The sequence below is a fragment of the Triticum aestivum genome, chromosome 3B (assembly GCF_018294505.1).
Source record: "Triticum aestivum cultivar Chinese Spring chromosome 3B, IWGSC CS RefSeq v2.1, whole genome shotgun sequence".
Classification (NCBI taxonomy): domain Eukaryota; kingdom Viridiplantae; phylum Streptophyta; class Magnoliopsida; order Poales; family Poaceae; genus Triticum; species Triticum aestivum.
The window spans coordinates 829,365,031-829,389,381 of record NC_057801.1 but is presented as its reverse complement, the minus strand read 5'-3'; the positions used below and the strand labels follow the sequence as shown (position 1 = coordinate 829,389,381).

General features: G+C 43.1%; 1 protein-coding gene and 1 pseudogene across 1 annotated transcript; both read left to right on the top strand.

Annotated features, from left to right (window-relative positions):
• Positions 1-7,423: 7,423 nt before the first annotated feature.
• Positions 7,424-11,515, top strand: LOC123066906 (cysteine-rich receptor-like protein kinase 15). Its single transcript, XM_044489887.1, has 7 exons — positions 7,424-7,803; positions 7,895-8,039; positions 8,284-8,545; positions 8,752-8,971; positions 9,071-9,194; positions 9,855-10,073; positions 10,357-11,515. The coding sequence occupies exons 1-7, from the start codon at positions 7,508-7,510 to the stop codon at positions 10,768-10,770; spliced, it is 1,680 nt and encodes a 559-aa protein (XP_044345822.1). The 5' UTR covers positions 7,424-7,507; the 3' UTR covers positions 10,771-11,515.
• A 1,918-nt stretch (positions 11,516-13,433) lies between these two features.
• LOC123068059 (DNA-directed RNA polymerase V subunit 1-like) lies at positions 13,434-24,263 on the top strand (annotated as a pseudogene).
• The last annotated feature ends 88 nt before the right edge of the window (positions 24,264-24,351 follow it).

The window sequence follows — 24,351 nt, the reverse complement described above, 5'->3', positions numbered from 1 at the left end:
TCGGATTCTTATTGTTGTCTAATATGGTAACAAAGTTCTTTTCTTCTGACAAGGAGCGGATTATATTAAGCAACATATCATGAACTTTGCAAGCATATGTAATACCGATGCGGCTCTCTACCGGCTGGATCGAACTTCTATTTATAAGTTCGTTGAAGTATCTCTCTCTGAGATCAAATAACCCCATCTCTTGTTCCTCTTCATGAATAAAACTTCCGCATACCCACTTCCATGCCAATGTTTCTTTTTTAATGGTAAAATCCTCAGGATATATGCTTAGATGCACTAGACATGTCCGCAGATAGCATGGCAGATCATAATAGCTAAACAACAATATCTTACTCATGTTCTCCACATGTTCATTGACTCCATTCCCAAAGCCGATAGAGTTGCAAACCTTAGACCAATCCTCAATTGGTTTACTTGCCAACAAACTAGCCAGTGTAATGATAGCAAGTGGTACACCACCGCATTTTTGTACAATTTGTTGAGATAACTCATTTAGTTCATCACATGAGCATTTTCTTTTACCACCAAACAATCTTGTATACAATAACTCAGAGTCATCACCGGATAGTGGTTGTAGCATGTAAACATCACCAGCCACCGTTGCAACTTCATAACTACAAGTGGTTCTGATTATTTTACTTCCACAATTACTAGCTATCAAAGGGCACTTGATTATTTCCCATGCTTCACCATCCACCGGATAGTGGAAGCTTATTGTGCCCGCAAGTTTATCATTCACTTTTTGTCTTTGTACCCGTCAGTAACTACACTTACACTCTGCCATCATGTGACGCGGAGTCAAATACTGGGCAATGATGTCCAATATTCTTAGACAAATGACATGTGCGAACATCGACCACCAATTTCTATTTGATTTTGTCATGCGTAATATTGGATTTGGTGATTTTGTGTCTGCCTGGCAGTTCACTAGTTCAGAAATAACCACATACATACAATAAACCAAGTTCACAGATACCAAAAGAGGGCAAAATGTAACATGGCCAACATTTAATTAGTGAAGGTGATGAAACATTTGATTTTGGATTTGTGTATCGTGTCATCATTCCTTATGTATGTATGTGTTAAATATGATTGTTTTACTTGACTGTTGGGTTGGTGCAGACATGCAGTCAACTTGATTATTATTAAAAAAATTATACTATTTGCCTTTTAGATACATCATGTAACGCCGACATTGATGATGTGGGGGCAAGCGGTCGTGGTGTCCCATCGTTGCCTCTCGAACCATGTTGGAACTAAATATATTTTGTATGGTATATATATCTAACATATTATAGGTCTAACTAGTGGTCAAAGTTGTAACATAATACGGCATATGTCTCATACATCATCAGTCTAGCTCATGATCATAGGAAAACTCAGAATATGTATTAGGCCTTATAAACCTAGAGAGAGTAGGTACACAAGTTAAGCAAGATAGTGAGAATGGCACTCCTCTAGCTAACATTGTCATCGACCACGAACTGAGCAAGCTCGGATGGATAAGTTTCTTGTGATGGAACCAACCCATCAAGCTTGAAGTCCTAAATTTGGCACTGATGGTCACATTTTTAGGGATTTATTTTAGGCCATTCGCCGATGTGCATGCAGTGAGAGGAGTCGATCCCGTCGACGACTGCGAAGTCATCCTCGTGCGTTGCTGAGCTGAGTCGTCGACCGGCTTCATCCATCTCTGTCTCGCCGGTCGTGCACGGCGTAGCTGTCACCACTCGACCTCCCAGTAGCCTTGACTAACCGGCGAAATATATTGGAGCAATCACGTACGTGCGTGTGCACCACCAAAAACGGGGTGACGATTATCTTCAACTGCGAAATGCAATGCACCATTTTGGCAGTTACCTGTTGCTTGTTCCTTCCACTCGTGTCTATAAATACGGGGATCCATGTACACAGGCAGCAACACACAGCTCAAAGCTTTCGTTCAACTAGCTACCTAGCCATTATATACAATAATGGCGTCCCTCGCCGGAGCTGCCCGTATCCTGGTGGTGGCGCTGCTGGTCGTCTTCTCCGCGGTGATCATGGGCGGCCACGGAGCCGCCGGCCGCGACATCAGGGGTTAGTGCCTGCCTCAAAACTAGCCAACCGTACATTCTTCCCATCCTATATATCCTCAAAAGCATCATAGTACGTATGAACAAAGTTGTTGTTCCCTTTTTCAGGTCCACAAGGGGTAGTAATCGGCAGCCCACCGCGTGGCATCATACATCGGCCTCGCATTCCATGCACCCGGTTCTTCAGATGCCCCGGCGGCGGCGGCGCACCTCCCCCTGCCCCGGACAGCAGAGGGATTGGAGGACAGCCTTGATGCATACGTTCAAACGAGCTATCGTATAACCAAATTGGACCATATATACCAGCAGATAGTCATAATGTCTGCTTCTGCTCCATCGTGTGCTTGGTACCATCACTACTTGATGCGGAATAAAAGCTGAGTATATGGCCCTGCCCACGTGTGGGTCGTGTGCTATGTTTTTTGAACACAGTACAAACGTAAGCGCTCATATACACGCGCATATGTTACAATGTGTAATCAATGAAACTGCTTTGGTTCAAATAATTAAAATTATTGTGTCAAGCCTCTCAAAAATTACTGTTCTAACTATAATAAGCTGAAGCAAGGGTGAGGAATCCGCCCCTATCACTCCACACTAGCGCAAGCTGACCCGCAGATGATGCCCGAGCAGTGCAGCCCAAAGCCGATCCTTTGTGGGATCCAATGCATCGCCCGTGTGTCACCTCCTCGATCTGGCACACCGCCAATGGCATGGCATGCCCGGACTTCGCCTCCACCAGGAAGCTTCACCTGCGTCGCTAACTGCAAATTGGATAGATTGTCGTGCCGGAGGTCCTGAAGACAATCCAAACTGCGACTAGACAGAGGAGTGTGTAGCACAAACCTCACAAAGTTGCCCGACGGAGCTATATCTGGCTGAGCTTCATCTGACGGAGATATAACTGGAGAACAAAAACACATGGCAATGTCTTGTGTGGAGCTTCCACATGCCGCAGCCGTGGTGAACTGATGCTAATCATAAAGTGTCCGACTACTGACATCATCCTCTAACTCGTTGTCGTCGTTTTGTCACGGCAGATGTCCTCGTGTGAGAACTAAGTCGTGAGGCCATCACTGCTAGGTGTTCGCTTGAACGGGGTTGGTCGGAATCGAGAGACGCGAGTTTTACTCAGGTTCGGCCCCCACGCGATGGAGGTAAAAGCCTACATCCTGCTTGATTGCAATTGATGATGATGATCCCGATTACAAGGGTGCTATTTCGCTATCTCTATTCTCGAGAGCTTCTATTTTCATCTTGTCTAAAACTTGTCTGTCTATCATCACATGTCCTCGTCTTTTGACGACCCCGGAGCCCACTTTATATAATAGCAGGGTCCCTGGGGTTTATAATAGGTTTCGAGTCCTACTCTTAATTGGAGTCCTACTCTAAGTCTTGTTGGTCTTTTGTGCCTTTCAAGTTAGAAGTATCCATCCGGTGTATGATCCTTTGGGCCGGCAATAGCAAACCGGGTCTCCTCTTCCGAACCAATCAACCCAAACCGGGTCAATCCTCCACCGGGTCTCGCTTCCCTTGTCATGGAACTTTTCTCTTCTTGGACCTTCTCCCCGAGCCAGCCCATTGGGCTCCTGTCAAGCCGGCCTCCTGTCGGGTCTCGTCACTAGGCCCTAGATTCCTCCTTGTCATCTTATCTTAACACGGAAAACAGGGCGACCCATAGAGCCTTCAAGCTCTAGGCCGGGTCAAACCTTTAACCGGGTTATAACCGTGGGAAATATCCCCAATATTAGCCCCCAGATTAGCTTGAATTTATTCATGCTAAGCTCCTGAAATAAGAATAATAATTATGATAAAGGACCAGCTCGTTCAAATAGCCGGCATATTCAATGAACCAGCTCCTGTAAAAATCCAGGTTTCTTTGTCATATCAACACTCTGGCTTCATAATCAACTTGCTGACACTGAATCCTCACAGGAAAATATCACATCTGATGTTGAGCCAGTTTTCAGTGCTTCACTTGATAAAAATTTTGGGAATAAAAACCCATCTGATGTTGAACCGGCTTTCTGGGCCTTCTAAGAATAGCTTGGAGCAAATAAACTTTATAAATTTTTCCTTCGAGAATATGAGACCCAGTTCGCTCAGAACTGAAGACTTGAAGGTATTCCTCCCTTATATCCATATTACGTGTAGGCCCCAAGTCTTAAGAGTGGAAAGTAGTGAGAGATTAAGACTTGCTTAAATATAAATGTTGCAACTTTTGAGAAATCCAGGTTGTTCATCTGAGTCACCAATCATAAATTGAATGTTTTGTATTTCACATGTGTAGCCCCCAAGGGCCGGATCATCAGTATGTGATGGGCTGGGTCTTCAATTTGGACCTTATGGCCTGTTTAAACAACTGAATGTTGTAGCCCGCAAGTGTCGGGTTGTCTTGGTTGAAGCAACCTGGGGCTTGAACTTAGTTTTCGATGTTTGTAGATGTATAGCTACAAATAGTGCATCCCCCAAGGGTTGGGTTAGCTATGCTCATCAATCTGGAACTTAAACTATCTGTAGAGGCAATGACTGTAGCCCCCAAAGGTTAGGTCACAATTAATTGTGAGTCGGGTCTTATTTGTCGAAACTGTAAACTTTGCCAGGATCTAGTGGTAGCCCTTAGGTGTCGGGCCATCATTATGGGATGGGCCGGTTCTTCAATGAAAGTTGTTTAAAAAGACAATACATTAGCTCCCAAGTGTCATGGTGCATGCTTGCAACAACATGAGACTTTCATTCTGAATGCAATCTTGAATTGAATAATGTAGCCCCCAAGTGTTGGGTCGTGTGCCTGTGGCAACTCGTGATTCTTCCTTCTATTGTAGAATAAAATCAGATCCATTGTAGCCCCCAAGTGTCTGGTCGTATTGCCTGCAGCAGCTCAGGACTTCTGAGTCTGAGGGACAGTCTACAGCAGAATAATCATATTTCTGAAAAAACATTGATATTCGGCCCGATGGTCTTGTAATAAACTAGGAAATTTAATGTCCTTATCTGGATGATGTTGCTGGGTCCTTTGCATATCAATGCTGAATTTGTTGCCGAATCCATCACGAGTGCTGCCTTGCATAACACTTCATATTTCATTGCCTTTAATAAAGCCAGTTGCCATGATCTTTGCCATGATATCCTTACTTGAATTTTTCTTCTTCATTGTAGCATTGGAATGATCCAATTTGTGAGTTGCCATCAGTAATTTATTATACCATACTCCGTCTTGAATTTAGAAAGAATAGCCATCTCTCTAAGTTGGCTGCAATTTTTTCAAAATCGGCAGTGATAGCCAGCGTGTTGGTTACCGAACGAAATTTTGAGATTTCGCGTGGTTACCGCGTTTATCGACCCCCTCAAGACACACTCATAGCGAGCAAAAAATTCAAATATTATGAAAATTTTGAATTCAAATGCTCACCTTATAGTTAAATATACGCCACTATAAAAACAAAACTGGTCATGGCCTAGTGGCAAAGCGAGTTTGAGTCTGGGCTCACCCTTTTTTTATTTCTTTTTGAAGATATAAAAGTTAAAAAACCGATGTCATGACATCTTCAAAGCGGACCCTCAAACCTTCACTATATTCCACCACATGCATGGTTCTCAACTACATACTCTCCTCCCAACCGGTTTACTTTTGAATAGCATTGGATGGCTCCCTCCCGTGTCATGTCCGCGGACCATGTCCGGACAGAAAAATGAATATATACTGGATACATTTGCCGGTCAGCTTTGGAGATGCCCTATAATTATGGGAGTGACCAGGGGTCGAACTCGTATCATATGAGCAAGCGGCAGTTGTGGTTGAACAACTGATACGGCAGGGCAAGGTTGGTGGTATTTAAGAGTTAAATACTTACCTATATCGAGTTCAAAGAATTAGAATTCAAAATTTCATCCGATTTTTTTTGGTATTTCTTGGTTACCGTGAATTTTGGTACCCCTCGAGAAAAAAGGTCCACTCGGGGCCTTTATCAACAATTCGACACCACTCTGATAAATGACAACGCCATAGGAAAAGCCAAAAATCAATATTCACATTGCCACAGCTGCTCCAACTTCATCGGGAATGAATAATTTGAAGACCCTGCGAGACATGGTCCGGGGTACTCAGATCCACGGTTCTCCACCCTCCCATAGCTACAGCGGTCGACGGAGGCCAGGGGAACCCGCAGCGGCACAAACGTCTTTAGGGGATGTGCAAGTCGCTCCTGATCGCTCCTCTCAGGAAAAATGTTTCTGCATATGATAGTTGTTTAGATGATCTTCATACATTTTTTTAGGGATACCTTTTGGTTTTTGTTACTTCTGGATCTAGTGTCTTGTTGTTTGTATTACTTTTAACCGCATTGTTTCAGATTGAGGATTAATTTGTAAGTGGATGCTCCCTCCGCTTTTGTATTCAAGGCCGCGATGTTATTTTTCAGATATCAAGAAAAGAAACAAACTAATAAATGGCACAACTAATTGTGTGAAAATCATCTCGTGTTTTGTGCTAATTAAACATGTTGCATGTGGTCTCTCTTTCACTATGTCTGCGTGGAAGGTTTGCATTAATAAGCATCATCGTACATGGCAAAATTGAATCAATTCTCCCTGTAGAGATACAAATTCTATTTTGATAGTGGCGCTGTATCTAAAAACCAGAGAGAGTACATTCTCAAAAAACAAAAAAAAACATAGAGAGTACTCCCTTCTCCAGGATGAAGAGTATGACGAAATTAATCACAGGTCGAGGGGAGTGAAGCACTATGTACGTATGGCTTTCTTTTCCTCGGGAATGTTGGCCCTCAAGAAAATATCAGATGTAGACTACGTACACAAACGAAGGGCAACCAAGATACAACAGAAAGGGATCAACTCTTCACAGATGCTGATTTGGAAAGAAAGGAATGCACGGGTTTTCCGCAACAATCATGAAAGAGGCGAAGAGTGGGTAATTGCTGGGGCTAGATTTTCGGGGAACATTTTCCTGCGAGAGTGATCCCTTTTAGTCGGTCCTGCATCGTCCTGTAACACTTAAAACTATGTTTTCCTCCTTATTTAATGAGATGAAGCAAAACTTTTTCCCCTGTTAAAAAAAAGACATAAGTGCATTTTATTCATTAATTTCCCTTGGCGTTTAAGACGACCCAGAGTCGGTCGTCGCTGGCCAGTGTGCAGGGTCATGGTCGTAATTTTCCTTGATGTTGAGATGACACCCGACTCTTGTGTCATCATTTTGTGTCTAGCTATCACCATTCTAATCGACTACTTGGCACTAGCCTTGACTAACCAGAGAAATCTGAGCAATCCCGTCTCAGTCTGCACGCGTACTTTGTGCCCACCAACCAAAAGAGTGCCCGAGGGAAACTAGCAGCCAAGGGCCCAAGGTGATATACAACACAAAGCTCAAATTCAAAGCCTCTCGAGCTACACCCAAAGAAACAATGGCGTCCCTGGCCGGAGCTGTCCAACTCCTGGTGATCACGCAGCTGGTCGTCTCCACGCTGAGGCTCTTCCTAACAATGGAGGCATGTAGTTGCTTTTGCTTTGCAGATCCGATCCTCCACATCAATCCACGTCCTTATTCCCCCCGCCGATGCCGCGGACCGCTGCGGTATATCAACACTCACCGTGGAACACTTAAACTCAATAATCTCGAAGCCTTATTAGTCATCGAGTTGCAGCAGCGACGTGCAAGGTATGAAGTTGATGGCAACATCTCCAAGGCTTCCGATTCCAGGTTTGATCACTCTACGAGGATTTGTCTCATCTCACTGTCGTGAGAATTTCTACTGGAAGCCGACCATTTGTAAGAATTTGTTGGGTGCCAGGTGCATGGGACATGATGTGCTCGAGCATATACTTGATGGCACAGAGGAGCCGACGAATCTACCGTTCGAGCTTCTGAAGAACATCACCAGAAATTTCTCCGAAGAGAGAGAAATCGGTCATGGTGGATTTGGAATGGTTTACAAGGTAACACTGACTTTGCAAAGAATATTACGTACATGTATGATATTATGCACCTGCAAAATTTGACTTCAACAAGATAAAAGCAAACTTATGTGGCATGTTGTTAGGCCGGATTGTTTGGTGGTGGGTGTATTACCAATATCGAGTTCTTTGGGGACCACTATTTTGGAAAAATAAATAAAGAAAGAGATAAAAAATTCACAACTGAGATGATCATTCTCCTTATACTGATAAGAGATGTCAACAGGGTGTGCTCCGAAATGGGATTGTTGCTGTGAAGAGGATTTTCAGCCACCACACAATCAATGAAACGTTATTTTATCATGAAGTTAACAGTCTATTGAATGTTAACCATGAAAATGTAGTCCGATTTCTTGGATACTGTGCTTGTACCGAGGAAAAGGCAATGCGAATTGAAGGAGTAAGAGAATATATTTACGCCGAGATAAGAGAAAGACTGCTCTGTTTTGAGTATATTGGCAACGGGAGCCTTCGTGAATATGTTACTGGTAAGATAATGTTGCATGTAATTCATTTCCTTTCTTAACCTTTTTATGTTCAATCGCTTTTGCTTCTACTTAGATGTCACGGTCAAAAATTAAAGTGATTGAGTAGAAAATAATAATATTGTATACATCAGCTTGTAATTCTTCATGCACAAATGAAATGCCAGACCACACCATGCTTTCCTGATATTGTTTTTCTCTCTTCGCAGACGAGTTAAGGGGGCTTGAATGGAATACACGCTATCAGATAATAAAACAAATTTGTCATGGTTTGCATTACCTACACATGGAAAAGCATATTCTTCACATGGATGTGAAACCTGACAATATACTTCTAGATAAAGACATGGTGGCAAAAATCTCGGACTTTGGATTATCAAGACTGGATGAAAAATCACAAACAATGGACGCAAAACATTGTGTAACATTGTAAGTTGTGCATTAAAAGAACCAATTGTTTTTGGGGCATTTACTCTCTTGCATTCTCCTTATAGGATCATGTATTAAAATTACCGTATTTTTGTGCAGAGGATATTGCTCTCCGGAATACCTACTTGGTGGTAAGATGTCAGTCAAATCAGACATGTATAGCTTGGGTGTAATAATCATTGAACTGGTGACAGGATATAAAGATATCCCCGACAACAATAATGTAAGAATAGTCTTATCTGATGGTCCCTTTCTTGAAGTTGGCTAGAAACATGGTAATATGCATATTGTTAGTATTTATCCATATAATGCTACTAAATTGGCATAATATATTAATAGGCTACTTCATCGCATATTTTTTTTTGTATCAGAATAACAATTTAAACAAGGTGATCCTTTGCACTCAAAGCCCCTAGAACAAGAGAGCTCTCACGATCGCTCAGGGATTATTGGCCTCTGGCCTTTGTCTACGCCATTAATGTTATGTTCCTCATTACCACATGGTCATATAAAGCACCCCTGTATCTACACCCCTGGCCTCTTGCTAACTCAAATATCCACCACCATTTTTTCAAGTTTCTTTAGGAACTAGCCACCCAAATACCCAGGGTCATGCTTAGCAGCATCTTTTCGGACAAATTTGGGCATGCTAGGGTCGATTTATCGTCAGTGGAGGGACATCTTCAAGATATGGTGCCCCTGTGAATGTTGTTATTTCCTCCTCCTCCTCCTGACATCCTTTGTAGGTGTTTGAGTGGGAAGTTTGGGCCAGGAACACAACTATTTAGACTCTTTGTGTAATAAGAAAAATGAGCGAGCGTGCATACTTACATCTAGATTCTGTATTTTTGCTTTGTCCTAAATAAGCTATGTGAAATGGTAGGTACTGAGAAGATGGAGACATAGATGGAATAAATCACTGAAGGAAACACCATGGTCTTACCAGAAATTACAAATAACTAAATGCATCGGAATAGGCCTACATTGTCAGGAAAGTGACCCATACAGACGGCCATTTATACGAGACGTAATACATGACATCGACAGAAATGAAGGTACTTTTGGACAAAACAACAACGCTGATGAATTTTATGTTGACCAGGTAAGCTTATATCATTCCTATGTCATCAGGATCCCTATTAGTTTTTGACAAGTACTTTAGGTGTTGTTTCTTGAATGGTTTTCCAATGTTGCTTTGGTCATCAATATCAAAACTATGCTTACTAAATTTATTTAAGTAGGGGTGTAAGATTTCTAGAAGCATCTTAAATTATTTATATACACATCCAACCTTTTCTTTGGACATCATACAAGTTATAGAATTTGATATATCATAAGTTAGTGAGTTTGTTCATAATAATGCATGCATTGCTCTTTTGTTGTAGGTAAGGCCTTGTTGGGATGATGATATGCTTGATATTGAGCCGCTTAAGCTACATTTCCAATTTGAACTTAACAAGAAGATATCATGCCTACTTCATCTAGCCAACGGTACCACTACTACCATTGCCTTCGCTATACAATCCGTGAGCCCGATGCCATACTGCATACAACCGAATAAAGGAATTGTGCTACCACTATCTAGTTGTGCCATTGTGATAACATTACAACCACAAAGTAATCCACCAAAGGACATGCAACACCTGGGTGAGTTTGTCGTACGGAGCGCCAAAGTAATTGATGGAGTTACACCTGAGGAGATAACGTCAGACATGTTCAATAAAGTGTCAGGTGAAGTGGTTGATGAGGTGAACGTGGATGCTATTTTTGACATGCCACTACTACTTGGGGAAACTTAAGTATGCACGTGTAACACTCCTATTTAGCAACTAGGAATAAAATTTTGAATTTCGATAAACATGAATATCTTGTCGTACCAGCTTAATATGTTTCAAAGAAACCTTTATACTGGTCATGAGGAATGTAAAGCCATCTTAGGGAGAACTATGTTTTCGAGTGATATTTTAGTCTTCTTAACTTATGTTGTTGCAGGACTATTTTTTCAATATCATTGAGAATGGTACAATATACATTTTCTTGTGGACAGGGCATTTTAGCGCCCGAGCTCAGCTGGACCTGAAATCATGTCCATAGGTCCAGGCATGTTGATTGATGAAAATAGGGGCTGGCAGGTGCAGAGCGAGCTATAAAAAGTGAGCGTATTCATGGCAGGGGTAGAGAACAGTGCGGATACGGTGGGTCCAGAGCGTAGGCATGGCGTTGGTTTCGATTCCCTGACGGAATGCCGTTGTGTGTTAGTTCCAGCGCGTGGCACAGAATAGGCTTGATTGAGCTGTTTTTTGGGGGGAACAGGACGTTTGATTTCATAAGATACGTGGCTCAGAATTTAGTCCGTTCTCGTCATGCGCGGCTGCAGCTATCCAGCCGCGGACCTACGGCTGGATAGGAATAGGAAAAGACATGTCATTTGGTTCACACCAAAGGAATTTTTCCATTGAGTCTAGGCTCATTTTTATTTTCCTATGAAATATGGAGGATAGGAACCAATCCTATGTAGGAATAGGAATTCATTCCTATGAACCAAAGGGCTCTAAAGGAAAAACTCCTATAAGAATCTTATCCTATAGAATTCCTATGAAATTCCTCCAAACCAAAAGAGGCCGTAGTCTGTATTTGATTGTACGTGTTCAATTAGTGGGATGCTTGGACTTATCTTTGTAATACCACGAGGGCTATGTGATAACTTGCGGTTTTATCTATCATTTGATTTGGTCTCTGATGGTGCCCAATGTGTATGGTCAAGTGGTGGCTTGCATGTAGAACTAGCAGACATCTGGGTAATGAATTGCTCCTGCAGCCGCCTAGTGATGGATGTGTCGAGCCTATCTCCACACAACCAGCAGGCGACGGGGAGGAGTTCCTGATGATGCGCGATTGAGGACAAGATCCTGATGCCGACATCTGGTGTTTTGGCCAGGCGTACATGGGTATTCGGAGGAGAAAGGTGATCTGGAGAACAGAAGGAAGGAGTGAGGAGCGGAGGTAGATGTGGTATGCTAAGATCATGTTTGATGGATCCGTCGTCCGCGACAGACCAGGTAGGCTCAGAAAAGTCTCTGTTCCGTTTGTATTGTTAAGGACCTGGACGGCGATCTCCTCAACAGATAGTAATAAATGTGGTAGGCGACTTAACTGATTTAACAACATACACGGGAGATACGACCAAGAAATACGGCAGGAGGCCCACATCTCGAGGACAATAGACGGGTCCATCTGAGCACGGGATCAGAAACGAATTTTCGTTTTCTTGTCTCCTACTGTCAAGCCTAACGACTTGTCACTAGTGCAGAATTGTACTATTAAGCCACCTATAGCACATGATAGCATCAAACTGTGTGCGATGGATGCATCACACACATTACAAAAATCGAACCATGTGCCTGAAAGAGAACCGCGTGCGATGGCAACTCCATTGCGCTAGAATTGGGAAGGGACTCGTGTGCAATATTAGGCACACATTTCAGTTGTCCAATAACCCATGTCAATGTCAACACACAGGATTGTTGCATGTGAATTTTGTGTGTTACATGGCACGCGATTCAAATGAACGGATTGTGCGCGGTGATAGGAACCATCACATGCATTAGAGAATATATATACAGAGAATAAATGCATCGTGTGCCGAGTTCCTCACATGGTTGGCGGAATACAAAATCCTCTGTGATGTTTGCGTGCATCACGCACGTTCTACAAACTAGCTAATTTTACGTGTGTGTCGCAATGGCGGCATACATATGGTTCGACGCCAATCATGTCTGACATTAACTCACATCCACCATATTCTAGATTTTGATAAGATTTGATTTGAGTATGGGTAGGAAAGGGAAGGAATGTTTTGGTTTAGTTGAGCTTTTGGTAAGATATTGATTTGATTCGGGTATGGGTAGGGGGAGGCAAGGGAAGGGAAGTTTTCATTTAGTTGAAGTTTTTGTAAGATTTGTTATAACAATTATACTCTATAGGGACCTCCCATACAGTCTTTTTTTGTAAAAGAAAAATGATTTGAATTGATTGAGTTAATCTAGGACATGGTTTGGGAAAGATTCTAGTTTGTTAATGTAGGACATGGGTTCCACGAGGACAATAAAACGTAATGTAGGACATGGAGTATCAGTTTGATTTAGATTACTCCAAAAAGGGGGAAAAATAGCCCGCTTGTTTTTTTTAATCAGAAAATAGCCCGCTTGTGGAAATGAGAAGAATTTTTTTTTTTTGAGGGTGGAAATGAGAAGAATTGAGAACTGGAGAAACAGACGGAAGAAACTGGAATCGAAACAGACAACACTTTTTGGCCCCTTTTTTTTAGTTTAGGAGACATACACTTAACTGCGTACTGCTGTGGTAGCGGCGTAGCGCAGCTCCCTCGCTCTCACTCTCACTCAACTTTCTTCCGGCCGACCATCAATCCATCCATCGGCGCAGCTCGGCCTCGGCGCCGGCGATGATGGAGACAGAGACGGCGATGGAGGCCGGCGACGACCCTGCGTTCGTCGCGGAGGGCACGGTCACCTGCATCAGGCTCGCCGTCGCCTCCAACCAGGAGATCGTAATGACCAAGCCTTTCTTCTCCCTCCACTTCTCTTTCTTCTCCTTCGTTCCAACCAACCATGGCCTCTTCATCTTCTCCTCCTCGTTCTTCATCTTTGCACCTTCAGAGCAAAACATCCGACATTGATGGTCGCCACCATTGTGCAGGTGAGGGCGCAGCCGATGAAGGAGGAGTTCCCGGTGACGCACCCGAGCCAGCTGGCCGGGAACCCCGCGCTGGGCCTGCCGCTGCAGCTTGGCCACTGCGACTCCTGCGGCGCCACCGACCTCGCCAAGTGCCAAGGTGACTCACTGCTTACTTGCTCTCTCTGTTTCACCTGCTTTTTCGAAAAGGAGGGACTCCCCGGCCTCTGCATCTGAGTGATGTATGCGGCCACATTTATAAATAAATAAAGTGGTTCAACAATGTCTTGCAATGTGCTGCAACAAAGGAGGCTGGCTCACAAAGAGCTAGCGAAATAAAACAAGGCCCAGACGCCACAACCGGCTGGCATAATATAGAGAGATAGGTAAACTAATCACCTATCCTATTACATGACGGTCATCCAAACCGGTTGAAGATATCCCGCGCTACCATCCCCCATCTGTTTCACCTGCTACTAACTGCAATCCGTATAGTAGCTTGCTTGGTTAGCCCATCAACTAATCCATGCAAAGAGCAAAAAAGAATGGAAGTGTCGCTGAACGTCTGCAAACATGCGGCTCAAATTTTCAACAGTACGCGATAAGTTAGAAACCAAATCGAAGCTAGATAAACTAAACTGGCTGTTTACTGGACCATAGGGGTTGACGATTCTGCATTGCCAGAGACTTTCTAACTGAAACTGGTGTTTTTTTTATTTTCTTTTGGTTTCTATGAACAACATGAACATGAACCAAAGGCTGTGCCATGAGATTCATCTCATCTTTTTTTAGATTTTCTACAAACAAGGTTGTATCTCTCTCTTTAAGTTAACATGGATAGTGGGTGCTACTTCACGTCTACAAACATGCACCTAATTTTTCTGGTCAGCTAGCTAGTTCAATGTGTGATAATCCTGCATAAAGAGTTCAGTGTGTGACAAGTTCAGAACCGAACTGGAGATAATTTTTCAGGTTCCTGAAACTAAATAGAACCAAATTAACTGAACGATATTCAACTACAGTTCACTTTTTGGTGAGCTAGCTAGTTCAGCGTGCGTTACCCATGCAAGAACAGTTCAGTCTGTGATAAGTTCAGAACCAAATTTGAGATAATTGTTCTGGTTCCTGAAACTAGATAAAACCAAACTGAACGATATTCAACTAAAGTTCAGTTTATTGGAACACAAGTAGTTATTTAGGTAAGATCACTTTGTCGGAACACAAGTAGATGGATACGATATGGTCGCAGCAATTATTCAAGTCACAGCTGAAATGACTACTCACTTGAGTGTTATACATCGTCAGAGACATTCTTGGTAAAATCAACTCTGCAGCATTTACCTCAATCAACTGAGAGATATCTCGCGCTCTCCTATGCTTCCGGAAATAGTCAAAAACTTTGCCATGGTCACAGCTTCTCTTTCCACCTGGAAAATATTCATCTAAGTCAGTTTACTGGAACATGACGTAAGTAGTTACCTCGGTTAGATCACTTTCTAGGAACATAAATTGTTTCATATGGTAATGGTCACACCTGGCTCAGCTGGCTGCTCAGTATAGTGTTGTATACATACTGAAATATATGGAAATTTACATGTCCATGTTAACTTCTGCAATTTTTTACCTAAGATACTGAATCAGAGACAGTGTGCCCATATGTATACATACTGCATCTTCAAATAAAATTCTGACAAACTCATCTTCTCATGGCTGGCTCAAGGTCATTTCGGGTTCATCAAACTGCCCGTATCCGTCTACCACCCGAGCCATATCTCCGAGCTGACGAAGATACTCAACATGATCTGCTTCAGCTGCCTCCAGTTCAAGAACTCCAAGGTACATGCAGAAATTAAATCCTCCCCAGGCATACTTCGATGAGTGATTTAGTGGCTAGAATTAACATGGAAGTTCTGTAATTTGCAACAGAAACAGAAAAATGTGGAAAAGGAGAGCAACTTCACCTCATGTTCATATTGTCAGGTAATTAAGTGATAACTGACAAAGAAGATCAAACTGTTCAAGTCTCCTCTAAGTTGCATTAGTAGGGTCGGGTTGGTCTGCATAATATACACATTCATATGTATAAGGTAGCCGGATCAATTGCTAGATAGATCTTAACTGAATCGTTCAAAGGTTGCTGCTGCAGAGATAGCATTAAGCAGTTAAATACAAAACAAGTGGACGAGCATAACTTGGATCTTCCCAGAAAGATGTATGATTTAATTCAAAAGCAACAGGTGCAGAGTTCAAAATGCATGCAGCAACTACAATATCAATTATCTCCGAAGTAAGCAGATGCCATGCTTTATTAAACACACATGGTTCAGTAGCCTAGACATTTGTTATGCAAAAATGGCACCACATCCACATTACCCAAATCCTCAAACAGTAGAATCTCAACTCGAAGTTCAAGGTTAAATTAAGACTATTAGTTAGGTTATTAACGGCTGGTGTTAGTTATTCGTTGTAGGTTTCTGAGTGTTGTTTTCCTTAAGCTTTCCAACTAACCAGCCACTATTATTTCCTTTGTCAAATTCTGCATTCCTCTTCTTCCAGGATCTCCCTCCAATACATGTTGCAAAAGTCAAGAAATCCAATGGAGCCCTTACCTTGGAGCTGAGAGTGCCATCCAGGAAAGAACTGGAAGAGGGATTTTGGAGCTTCCTCGATCAATTTGGCTTTCACACGAAGGGCAGCTCTCACTACCGTCGTTTATTCGCCGAAGAGGTACTAGTACTAGCCACCCTGCAAGGGAGGAGGATGTAGAACAAAAGTCTCAGAACTTAGTTGCTCTGCTTTGCATTAAAGACAAGACAAATTAATGAATACTTCGGAATTAATAGGTGCTAGAGATACTCACATTTTGTTCTTCTGTTTCTTAGGTTCAGAAAATAATGGAGAAGATCTCTGAAAAAACAAGAAGCCAGATTGCTGCTAAGGGATATATTCTTCAGGATGGATTTGTGATGAGCAATCTCCCTGTTCCACCAAACTGCCTCCGCGCTTACAATGTTTTAGATGAAACACTCATGTGCTCTCCGGTAAGTACCTTTTGAGACTCATCACTCATCTACTTTTGGTTGCATCAGAATTTCCTTCATTTCATCCTCACTCCTGAATTTTTCTCTCCCTTCTTTAGGATGCCTCCACAAACTTGCTGAGGAAAATCGTACTCAACGTACATGGAATCAACAGCTCAAGGGTTGGCCCCCCAACCTTCCAAGAACATGAGGTGGAAGCAGATGATCTTCAGGTTGCCATTGCTGACTACATCAAGCATGCAGGAACAGCAAGGGTATGTAGATAATGTTACATATAATCTTGCTGCATGAAGGCAGTGTACGAATAATATCAAAGGATGTCAGCAGTGCATGTATCCATGGAGAGTAGAAATATCTTGAGCAGTAAAAATATCAACAGACGTCGGCAAGGCTAGTTAGCTTAGTAGCTAAGGTACCTGCGTGTAGTGAATATGTTTGAGTTGTAATCAAGTACTACCTTCTAGCATGTGTGTACGTGGTACTAGCTAGTTTCTAGGTGTGTGAGGTGGATGTCCTAGGTGTGTGAGGTGGCTGTACACGTGCAGCACCAACCTATCTTGTAATCCCCTATAAAAGGGCATGCATCCATCTCTTGTAAACCCAAGCAATGAAGCTTCAAAGTTAGTAGTGTACGTGAGCCTTCCCAGTGCAAGTGTGTGTGCATTGATCCTGAGAGAGCTAGTTACTTTTAGTTATCTAACAATTGGCATCAGAGCTAGGTTATGACAAAGATGATGCCGCGCGACACTACGACGATGGTGCCCAGTGGATCGGGCAACCCGGCGATAGCAGCGGCAGCAGCAGGGAAGATTCTGTTTCCGCAACTGACAAGGACAAACTACGCAGCATGGGCGATGAGGATGAAGTACCTCCTGCGAGCACATGGTGCATGGGGTGTCGTTGATCGTGAGAGCTCGTCCAAGGAGGTTGATGAAAGCAAGGAGGAGCTAGCCATGATAATCATCTCACAGTCAATCGACGACGCGACGCTACTACGAGTGGCAGAAAAGGAGTCCGCATCTGATGTATGGGCGGCACTACGCTCCATGCATGTGGGTGTTGAGCGCGTCCGAGAGTCAAGGATCCAGTCATTGCGCTCTGAATTTGATAACCTCAAGATGGCTGATGGAGAGTCTGTGGATGATTTTGCGACGAAGTTCACGACACTCGTGGGGCATATTCGTGAACTCGGAGACCCGATGGAGGAGAAGTATGTGGTGAAGAAGTTGTTGCGAGCCGTCTCCAACAAATTCATCCATGTTGCTTCATCGATTGCGTTGTTTAGTGATGTCAACAAGATGGCCATGGAGGAGGCCATTGGGTCACTTAAGGCGCACGAGGAGCTCTTGAAAGGGATGGAGCCGAGAGGTGTAGACGAGCAACTTCTTATGACCAGAGGACACGACTCGTCGCGAGGACGAGGTCGTGGTCGTGGTCGTGGCTATGGGCGTGGTGGAGGACTCAAAGACAAAAGTGAAGTCCAGTGCTATAGCTGTCATGAGCTTGGACATTTTTCATATGAGTGTCCAGAGAAGAAACATAAAGCACTCCTTGCTCATCGTGATGACGATGAGCCTGCACTCCTGTAAGAAAAGTTGAGGGGAGTGCACGCCTGACGGTGTGATGCCGTTAGGGACTGTGCACAAATGACAGTGGTGTGATGCCATTGTCATATGAAGTGAAGCGTTGGTGTGAGGCCAACAATGTTGGTGGTGTGAGGCCATCATAGTGAGGAGTCAGTGTGATGATGGTGTGATGTCATCATTACAGAAGGGTCGGTGTGATGCCGACGATAGTGGTGCGATGCCATTGTCACAAGAAGTATCGCTATGATGTCGATAGTCGGTGTGATGCCGGCAAGAGAGTGGTGTGATTCCACTTTGACAAGATGTTAGTGTGACGCTGACAAATAAGGCACTTGGTGTGATGTCAGTGCCAGTTGAGACGACGTGGAGCAGTCATGAGAAGCTGTTGTTGAGGATGCGGGTTATCTGCATAAGTGAATTCAAGGAGCAACAAGATTAGGGGGGTGAATGTTACATATAATCTTGCTGCATGAAGGCAGTGTACGAATAATATCAAAGGATGTCAGCAGTGCATGTATCCATGGAGAGTAGAAATATCTTGAGCAGTAAAAATATCAACAGACGTTGGCAAGGCTAGTTAGCTTAGTAGCTAAGGTACCTGCGTGTAGTGAATATGTTTGAGTTGTAATCAAGTACTACCTTCTAGCATGTGTGTACGTGGTACTAGCTAGTTTCTAGGTGTGTGAGGTGGATGTCCTAGGTGTGTGAGGTGGCTGTACACGTGCAGCACCAACCTATCTTGTAATCCCCTATAAAAGGGCATGCATCCATATCTTGTAAACCCAAGCAATGAAGCTTCAAAGTTAGTAGTGTACGTGAGCCTTCCCAGTGCAAGTGTGTGTGCATTGATCCTGAGAGAGCTAGTTACTTTTAGTTATCTAACAGATAATATGTAAATGAAGTGCATCCTATCTACTTGATCAAAACTGTGTGTTCATATCTGGTGTCATGTATCTTTCATAGGGTCCTCAAGATATCACCTTTAAAAGTCTGCCTGCAACAAAACAATGGCAGCAAAAGATGAAGTCGCTATGTATCAGCAAGAGCTCAAGCTTCTCATGCCGTGGTGTGATCACAGGTGACCCATACATTCCTATGAATGTGGTAGGAGTGCCTGATGAAGTAGCAAGGCGAATGTCGGTACAAGAGCGTGTGACAGACTACAACATTGCTCAGCTGCAAGGCATGATGGATAGAGGTCTTTGCCTGACACATGAAGATGCTAATTCTATCACGCACTCCTTGGATGTGGGGAAAGAAAATAAGAAACGGACCATACTAAAGGTTGGTGAGCCGGTCAACCGGAGAATTCTGGATGGAGATGCGGTATTTGTCAACAGGCCACCAAGCACCGACAAGCACTCGGTCCAAGCAATGTATGTCCGTGTACATACTGATCACACCATCAAGATCAACCCACTCATATGTGGACCACTTGGGGCAGATTTCGATGGCGACTGTGTCCACATTTTCTTCCCAAGGTCACTGTCAGCAAGGGCTGAAGCTATAGAGCTCTTCACAGTGGAGAAGCAGCTGGTCAGCTCTCACAATGCAAAGCTGAATTTTCAGCTCAAGAATGATTGCTTACTAGCTTTAAAGAAAATGTCTGCTAGAAAGTATTCCAGAAGGGAGGCCAATGAACTTTTAAATGCAATGTTCACGGCAGGGTTGATTCCCAAGAAGCGACTATCAGGTGGACCAGAGTGGAGTTTCGCTCAGATTCTAGAGACGGTACTACCACAGGAAAACAAAATATTAATCAGAGACTTGGTTGCTGGCACTATTACCATCTCATCAGTTCTCCATAGAATTTCTAAATCTTCTACAGCCCCTACTAATGGAATCATAGTGTCCAGAATCCAATACCAAAGACAATTCAGCATCAGACACTTGATCTTGACAAGTTACGGAAACCAATTGTGGACTTCATTACTTCTTCTGACATTCGCTTCTTGGTTGACCAAAAGAGAGATTCAGCCATGACCAAAGTAGTGGAGCAGATTGGTTTCTTGGGACATCAGCTGCAGCGCAACGGAAGATTATATTCTGGCAGCTTGGTAGAGGATTGCCTATCCAAGTCGCTAAGCAAGTGTGGCAGCAGCACCAATGGTTGCCATCCTTTGGAGGCACATGGTTTTGTCAGGAACTCATTTTGCAATGGACTGAACCCATATGAGGACCTACTTCATTCAATATCTGCAAGGGAGAAGACAATACGCGCATCTAAAGGACTTGTGGAGCCAGGCGTTCTCTTCAAGAACATGATGGCAATGCTCCGGGATGTTGTAGCATGCTATGATGGAACCATAAGAAACTTGTGCAGAAATTCAGTTATTAAGTTTGACTCGACAGATTCATCCAGTTCTGTGACACCAGGAGATCCTGTTGGTATCTTGGCAGCCACTGCGGTTACAAATGCTGCATACAAGGCAGTGTTAGACCCAAATCAGAACAACATGGCCTCATGGGACTCAATGAAGGTGAGAGGCTCATTTGACCAGTTCCATCTAAGACTTCAGTTCATATGTTTTGACTTGTGGTTGTTGCATCTGCAGGAAGTACTACTCACAAGAGCTAGCTCTCGAAATGAAAATGACCAAAAAATAATTATGTATCTGAGCAAATGCTCCTGTGGGGATAATTTTTGCATGGAGAGAGCATCACTCGCAGTTCAAGCCTGCTTAAAGAGGACCGAAGTAGAAGACTGTGCTACTGAGATCTCAATCCAGTATGTACCGTTCATACTTCCATAATTATTTATCACAAGTTTCAGCTTTACACTGTGTTATAAAGTTATAAGCCAAAATCAAATCAAAGTAACTACTTCTTGCACATTTCAGTGTATACTGTGCTAGGCTCACAATCGTTGTCTTGTTTCAGTTATCAACAACAAAATATTCAACCAAAACATGGTCTTGTTGGCCACATTCACCTTGACAAGGTATTTTAACTTTTCTCCTACTTTTCAAATAGTATAACTGTTTCAGCATTATCATCAAGACTATATGTTGAAGAAATCATTTTGTGCCCTTACAGAAGCAACTGGATGAAATGAACATAAGTATGGAAGGTATTCTTCAGAAATGCCAGAAAGAAATATATAGATGCAGAAAGAATAAGGGGCAGGTGAATCAACTTATGAAGAGAGTTGTGATCTCAAGGTGCTACGACCTTTTATTGTTTTAACCTTGAAATAGTAACTTCTTCTGAAAGAATATTCCAATGGTTGGATTTAATTTTTAGATCCACTAAGATTTGAGTTCTTTATTTGGTAACTTAAGTTGAATAATGCCTTTCATTGGGTATTTAGGCATGCTATATTGAGAAAATCAAGCATGAATTTTAAATGATCTATTCTCTAGTTTCTGAACATAATCTGACATTTCTTCTTTGCAGTGAATGTATGTGCTACCAGGATGCAGATGACGAGGAACAGGTCTCTTGTTTGCAGTTTTTCCTAACTGAAAGTGTCACCACACGAATGGATGAATCTTCTGCGCGAGTTGTCCAGTTGATGGCCAATACCATTTCTCCTATACTCTTGGACACAATCATAAAAGGTAAACCAAAAGTTCGTAGTCATACTAGGTATCATGCATGTAGAAAATCCAGATAAATATGTTGATAGTTACGTCTTATGCAATTCTTCTTACTAAACAGATGTTCTCTTGCATTTTCTCCCAGGAGATCCACGAGTTCAGGAGGTGAACATAATATGGGTTGAACCACAAGACACGTGTTGGGTCCAGAACTCCGGTATAGAACAGAAGGGCGAACTGGCGCTGGTAATCACAATGGATAAAAACTCAACTGGGGAGAGTGGTGATGTCTGGGGAACAGCAATGGATGCTTGCACCCCTGTGATGGATCTGATCGACACTACCAGGTCTGTGCCCTACAGCATCCAACGAGTTCAGGAAGGGTTTGGAATTTCCTCAGCCTTCGGTCGAGTCACACAGGTCCAGCAAGTTCTTGCTTTTTTTTTACCTTCCTGATGAATTCAGTAGCTTCTATTTAAAAATTACTCATGTTCTGCTCTTCTTCTTTTTATCCTTTCGACCATCCCTTCCAGCACCTTTCCAAGGCAGTTGGAATGGTTACAAAATCAGTTCTCGAAGAACACCTGACAACTGTTGCAAGCAGCATGACCTGCACAGGTAACTTGCATGGCTTCAACAGCTATGGTTACAAGGCCACATTCAGGTCCCTCAAGATTCAGGCACCCTTCATGAAGGCTACACTCGCTGTAAGTCCTCCATTCAATTTTGTTTTCAACTCCCCATTGGTACAACAAACATTTCACCTGCCTATGTTCTCTCATGTGTGCAACATGCAATTATTTTCTCCCTTCTCCTCTGAACCTCTTTGTCTTTTACAGTCAGCAGGCAATGAGAACCTTGGAGGGTATGGTTTGTATGAATACCTCACAGAGGTAGAAACAACAAGAGCCGCTGAAGATAATATGATTGTTCCATACGGTTCCTGCTTGTATGATGTTGACAACCTTGAAGAAGATGGAATCGAAGAGGATGAAGTCTTATGTTTGGGAGGAAACAGTCCAATCACTTGGACAGACAGGCCAAAAGCAAATCTCCTGCTGCATGATCTTCAAGGTTGGAGGGCTGAACAAGGGCACCAAAAAGTGCCAGTTGCAAATGGGCAACATGGTAAACATGTCGCCACAGAGTCAAGTGGCACTAGTGGATGGAACCAGAGAAGTTCTACCACGAAAGTTTATCAGAGAAGGCAACGTAATAGTAATTGGAGCTCAGATGCAACACAGCAAGATGGTAACCCGAGTTGGAACAAAGCATATGTGGCAGGCCCAAGCAACTTTGCCATTACAGGGCCATCAAGTGGTGCTAGTGGATGGAACCAGAGCAGTTCTACCACGAAAGTTTATAAGAGAAGGCAATTTGATAGTAATTGGAGCTCAGATGCAACACAACAAGATGGTAACCCAAGTTGGAAGAAAGCAAATGTGGCAGGCCAGGGCAACTTTGCCATTACAGGGCCATCTAGCTCTGGCGGATGGAGTAGAAAGACCAATAATCTTGCTAGAGGTCGAGGTGGTGGTAGAGGTGCAATCTGGAAATCAGAGGGATCACACCGTGGAGGTAACAGTAGGTGGAAAGCCCAAAGAGCCAATACCACAAGCGCCCCGAACTTCCAAAATTCAGGACCATCCAACTTTGGTGGACGGAACATCAAGACCGGCAATCTTGGCCCATGCCGTGGCAGAGGACCAGCATGGAGATCAAACGGACCAAACCGGGGAGGTGGCAATAGTGGACAAAGAGGGAGTTCAAATTTTACACTAGCGGAACAGCAGATACATGCACAAGTTGATCCAATCATGAAAGAAGTAAAGAGGATCATCCGTGAATCAAGGTATAATATCTAGCCCATTGCAACTCTAAAAAGACACAATGTACTGAAAAGTAGCTACACTTCTTCAAGTAAATGATGATACGACTGTTCGACTGAAGTTTGAACATCACAAAGTTCAAGTAACTGCAATGATTGAAAAGTGCACCTTCTCTTGTAGACCCCAAGTGGCTTCTTCTCTATGTTCGTAATCCTTACTCGCAGTCCATCTATTCCCATACTTTGCAGGGATGGCATCAAGCTTTCTGGAGATAATGAGAGGTTCATTGTTGAAAATATTCTCATGTACCACCCAGAGAAGGAAAAGAAGATGGCAGGGAATAACAATTACATAATGGTAAGCAGCATACCTTTCTGTCCTCCGATGCATCACAAGAACCAAATTCCAAAATGGAAACTTGATGAAATTTCTTCCCCTGCTTGCAGGTTGCTAAGCATCAAAAGTTCTATAGCTCCAGGTGCTTGTACGTCGCATCCTCAGATGGTCCTCCTACAGATTTCTCCTACAAGAAGTGCCTAGAGAACATGATCAGGATTCACTACCCACGTGATGCAAGTTCATTCTGCAGAAAGTACTTCCAGTGATGAGCCATAGCATGTCCATTGGCGTCGAACTGTGTGTGCGCTTGCAGTAGTGCAATGTCTAACTCCCTGAAATGACCTCATCTGGCAT

Coding starts and splice junctions, on each gene's coding strand:
- LOC123066906 (XM_044489887.1), top strand. CDS start 7,508: ATGGCGTCCCTGGCCGGAGCTGTCCAACTCCTGGTGATCACGCAGCTG. Junction 8,040..8,283: donor GATTTGGAATGGTTTACAAG/GTAACACTGACT, acceptor AGATGTCAACAG/GGTGTGCTCCGAAATGGGAT. Junction 8,546..8,751: donor CCTTCGTGAATATGTTACTG/GTAAGATAATGT, acceptor CTCTCTTCGCAG/ACGAGTTAAGGGGGCTTGAA.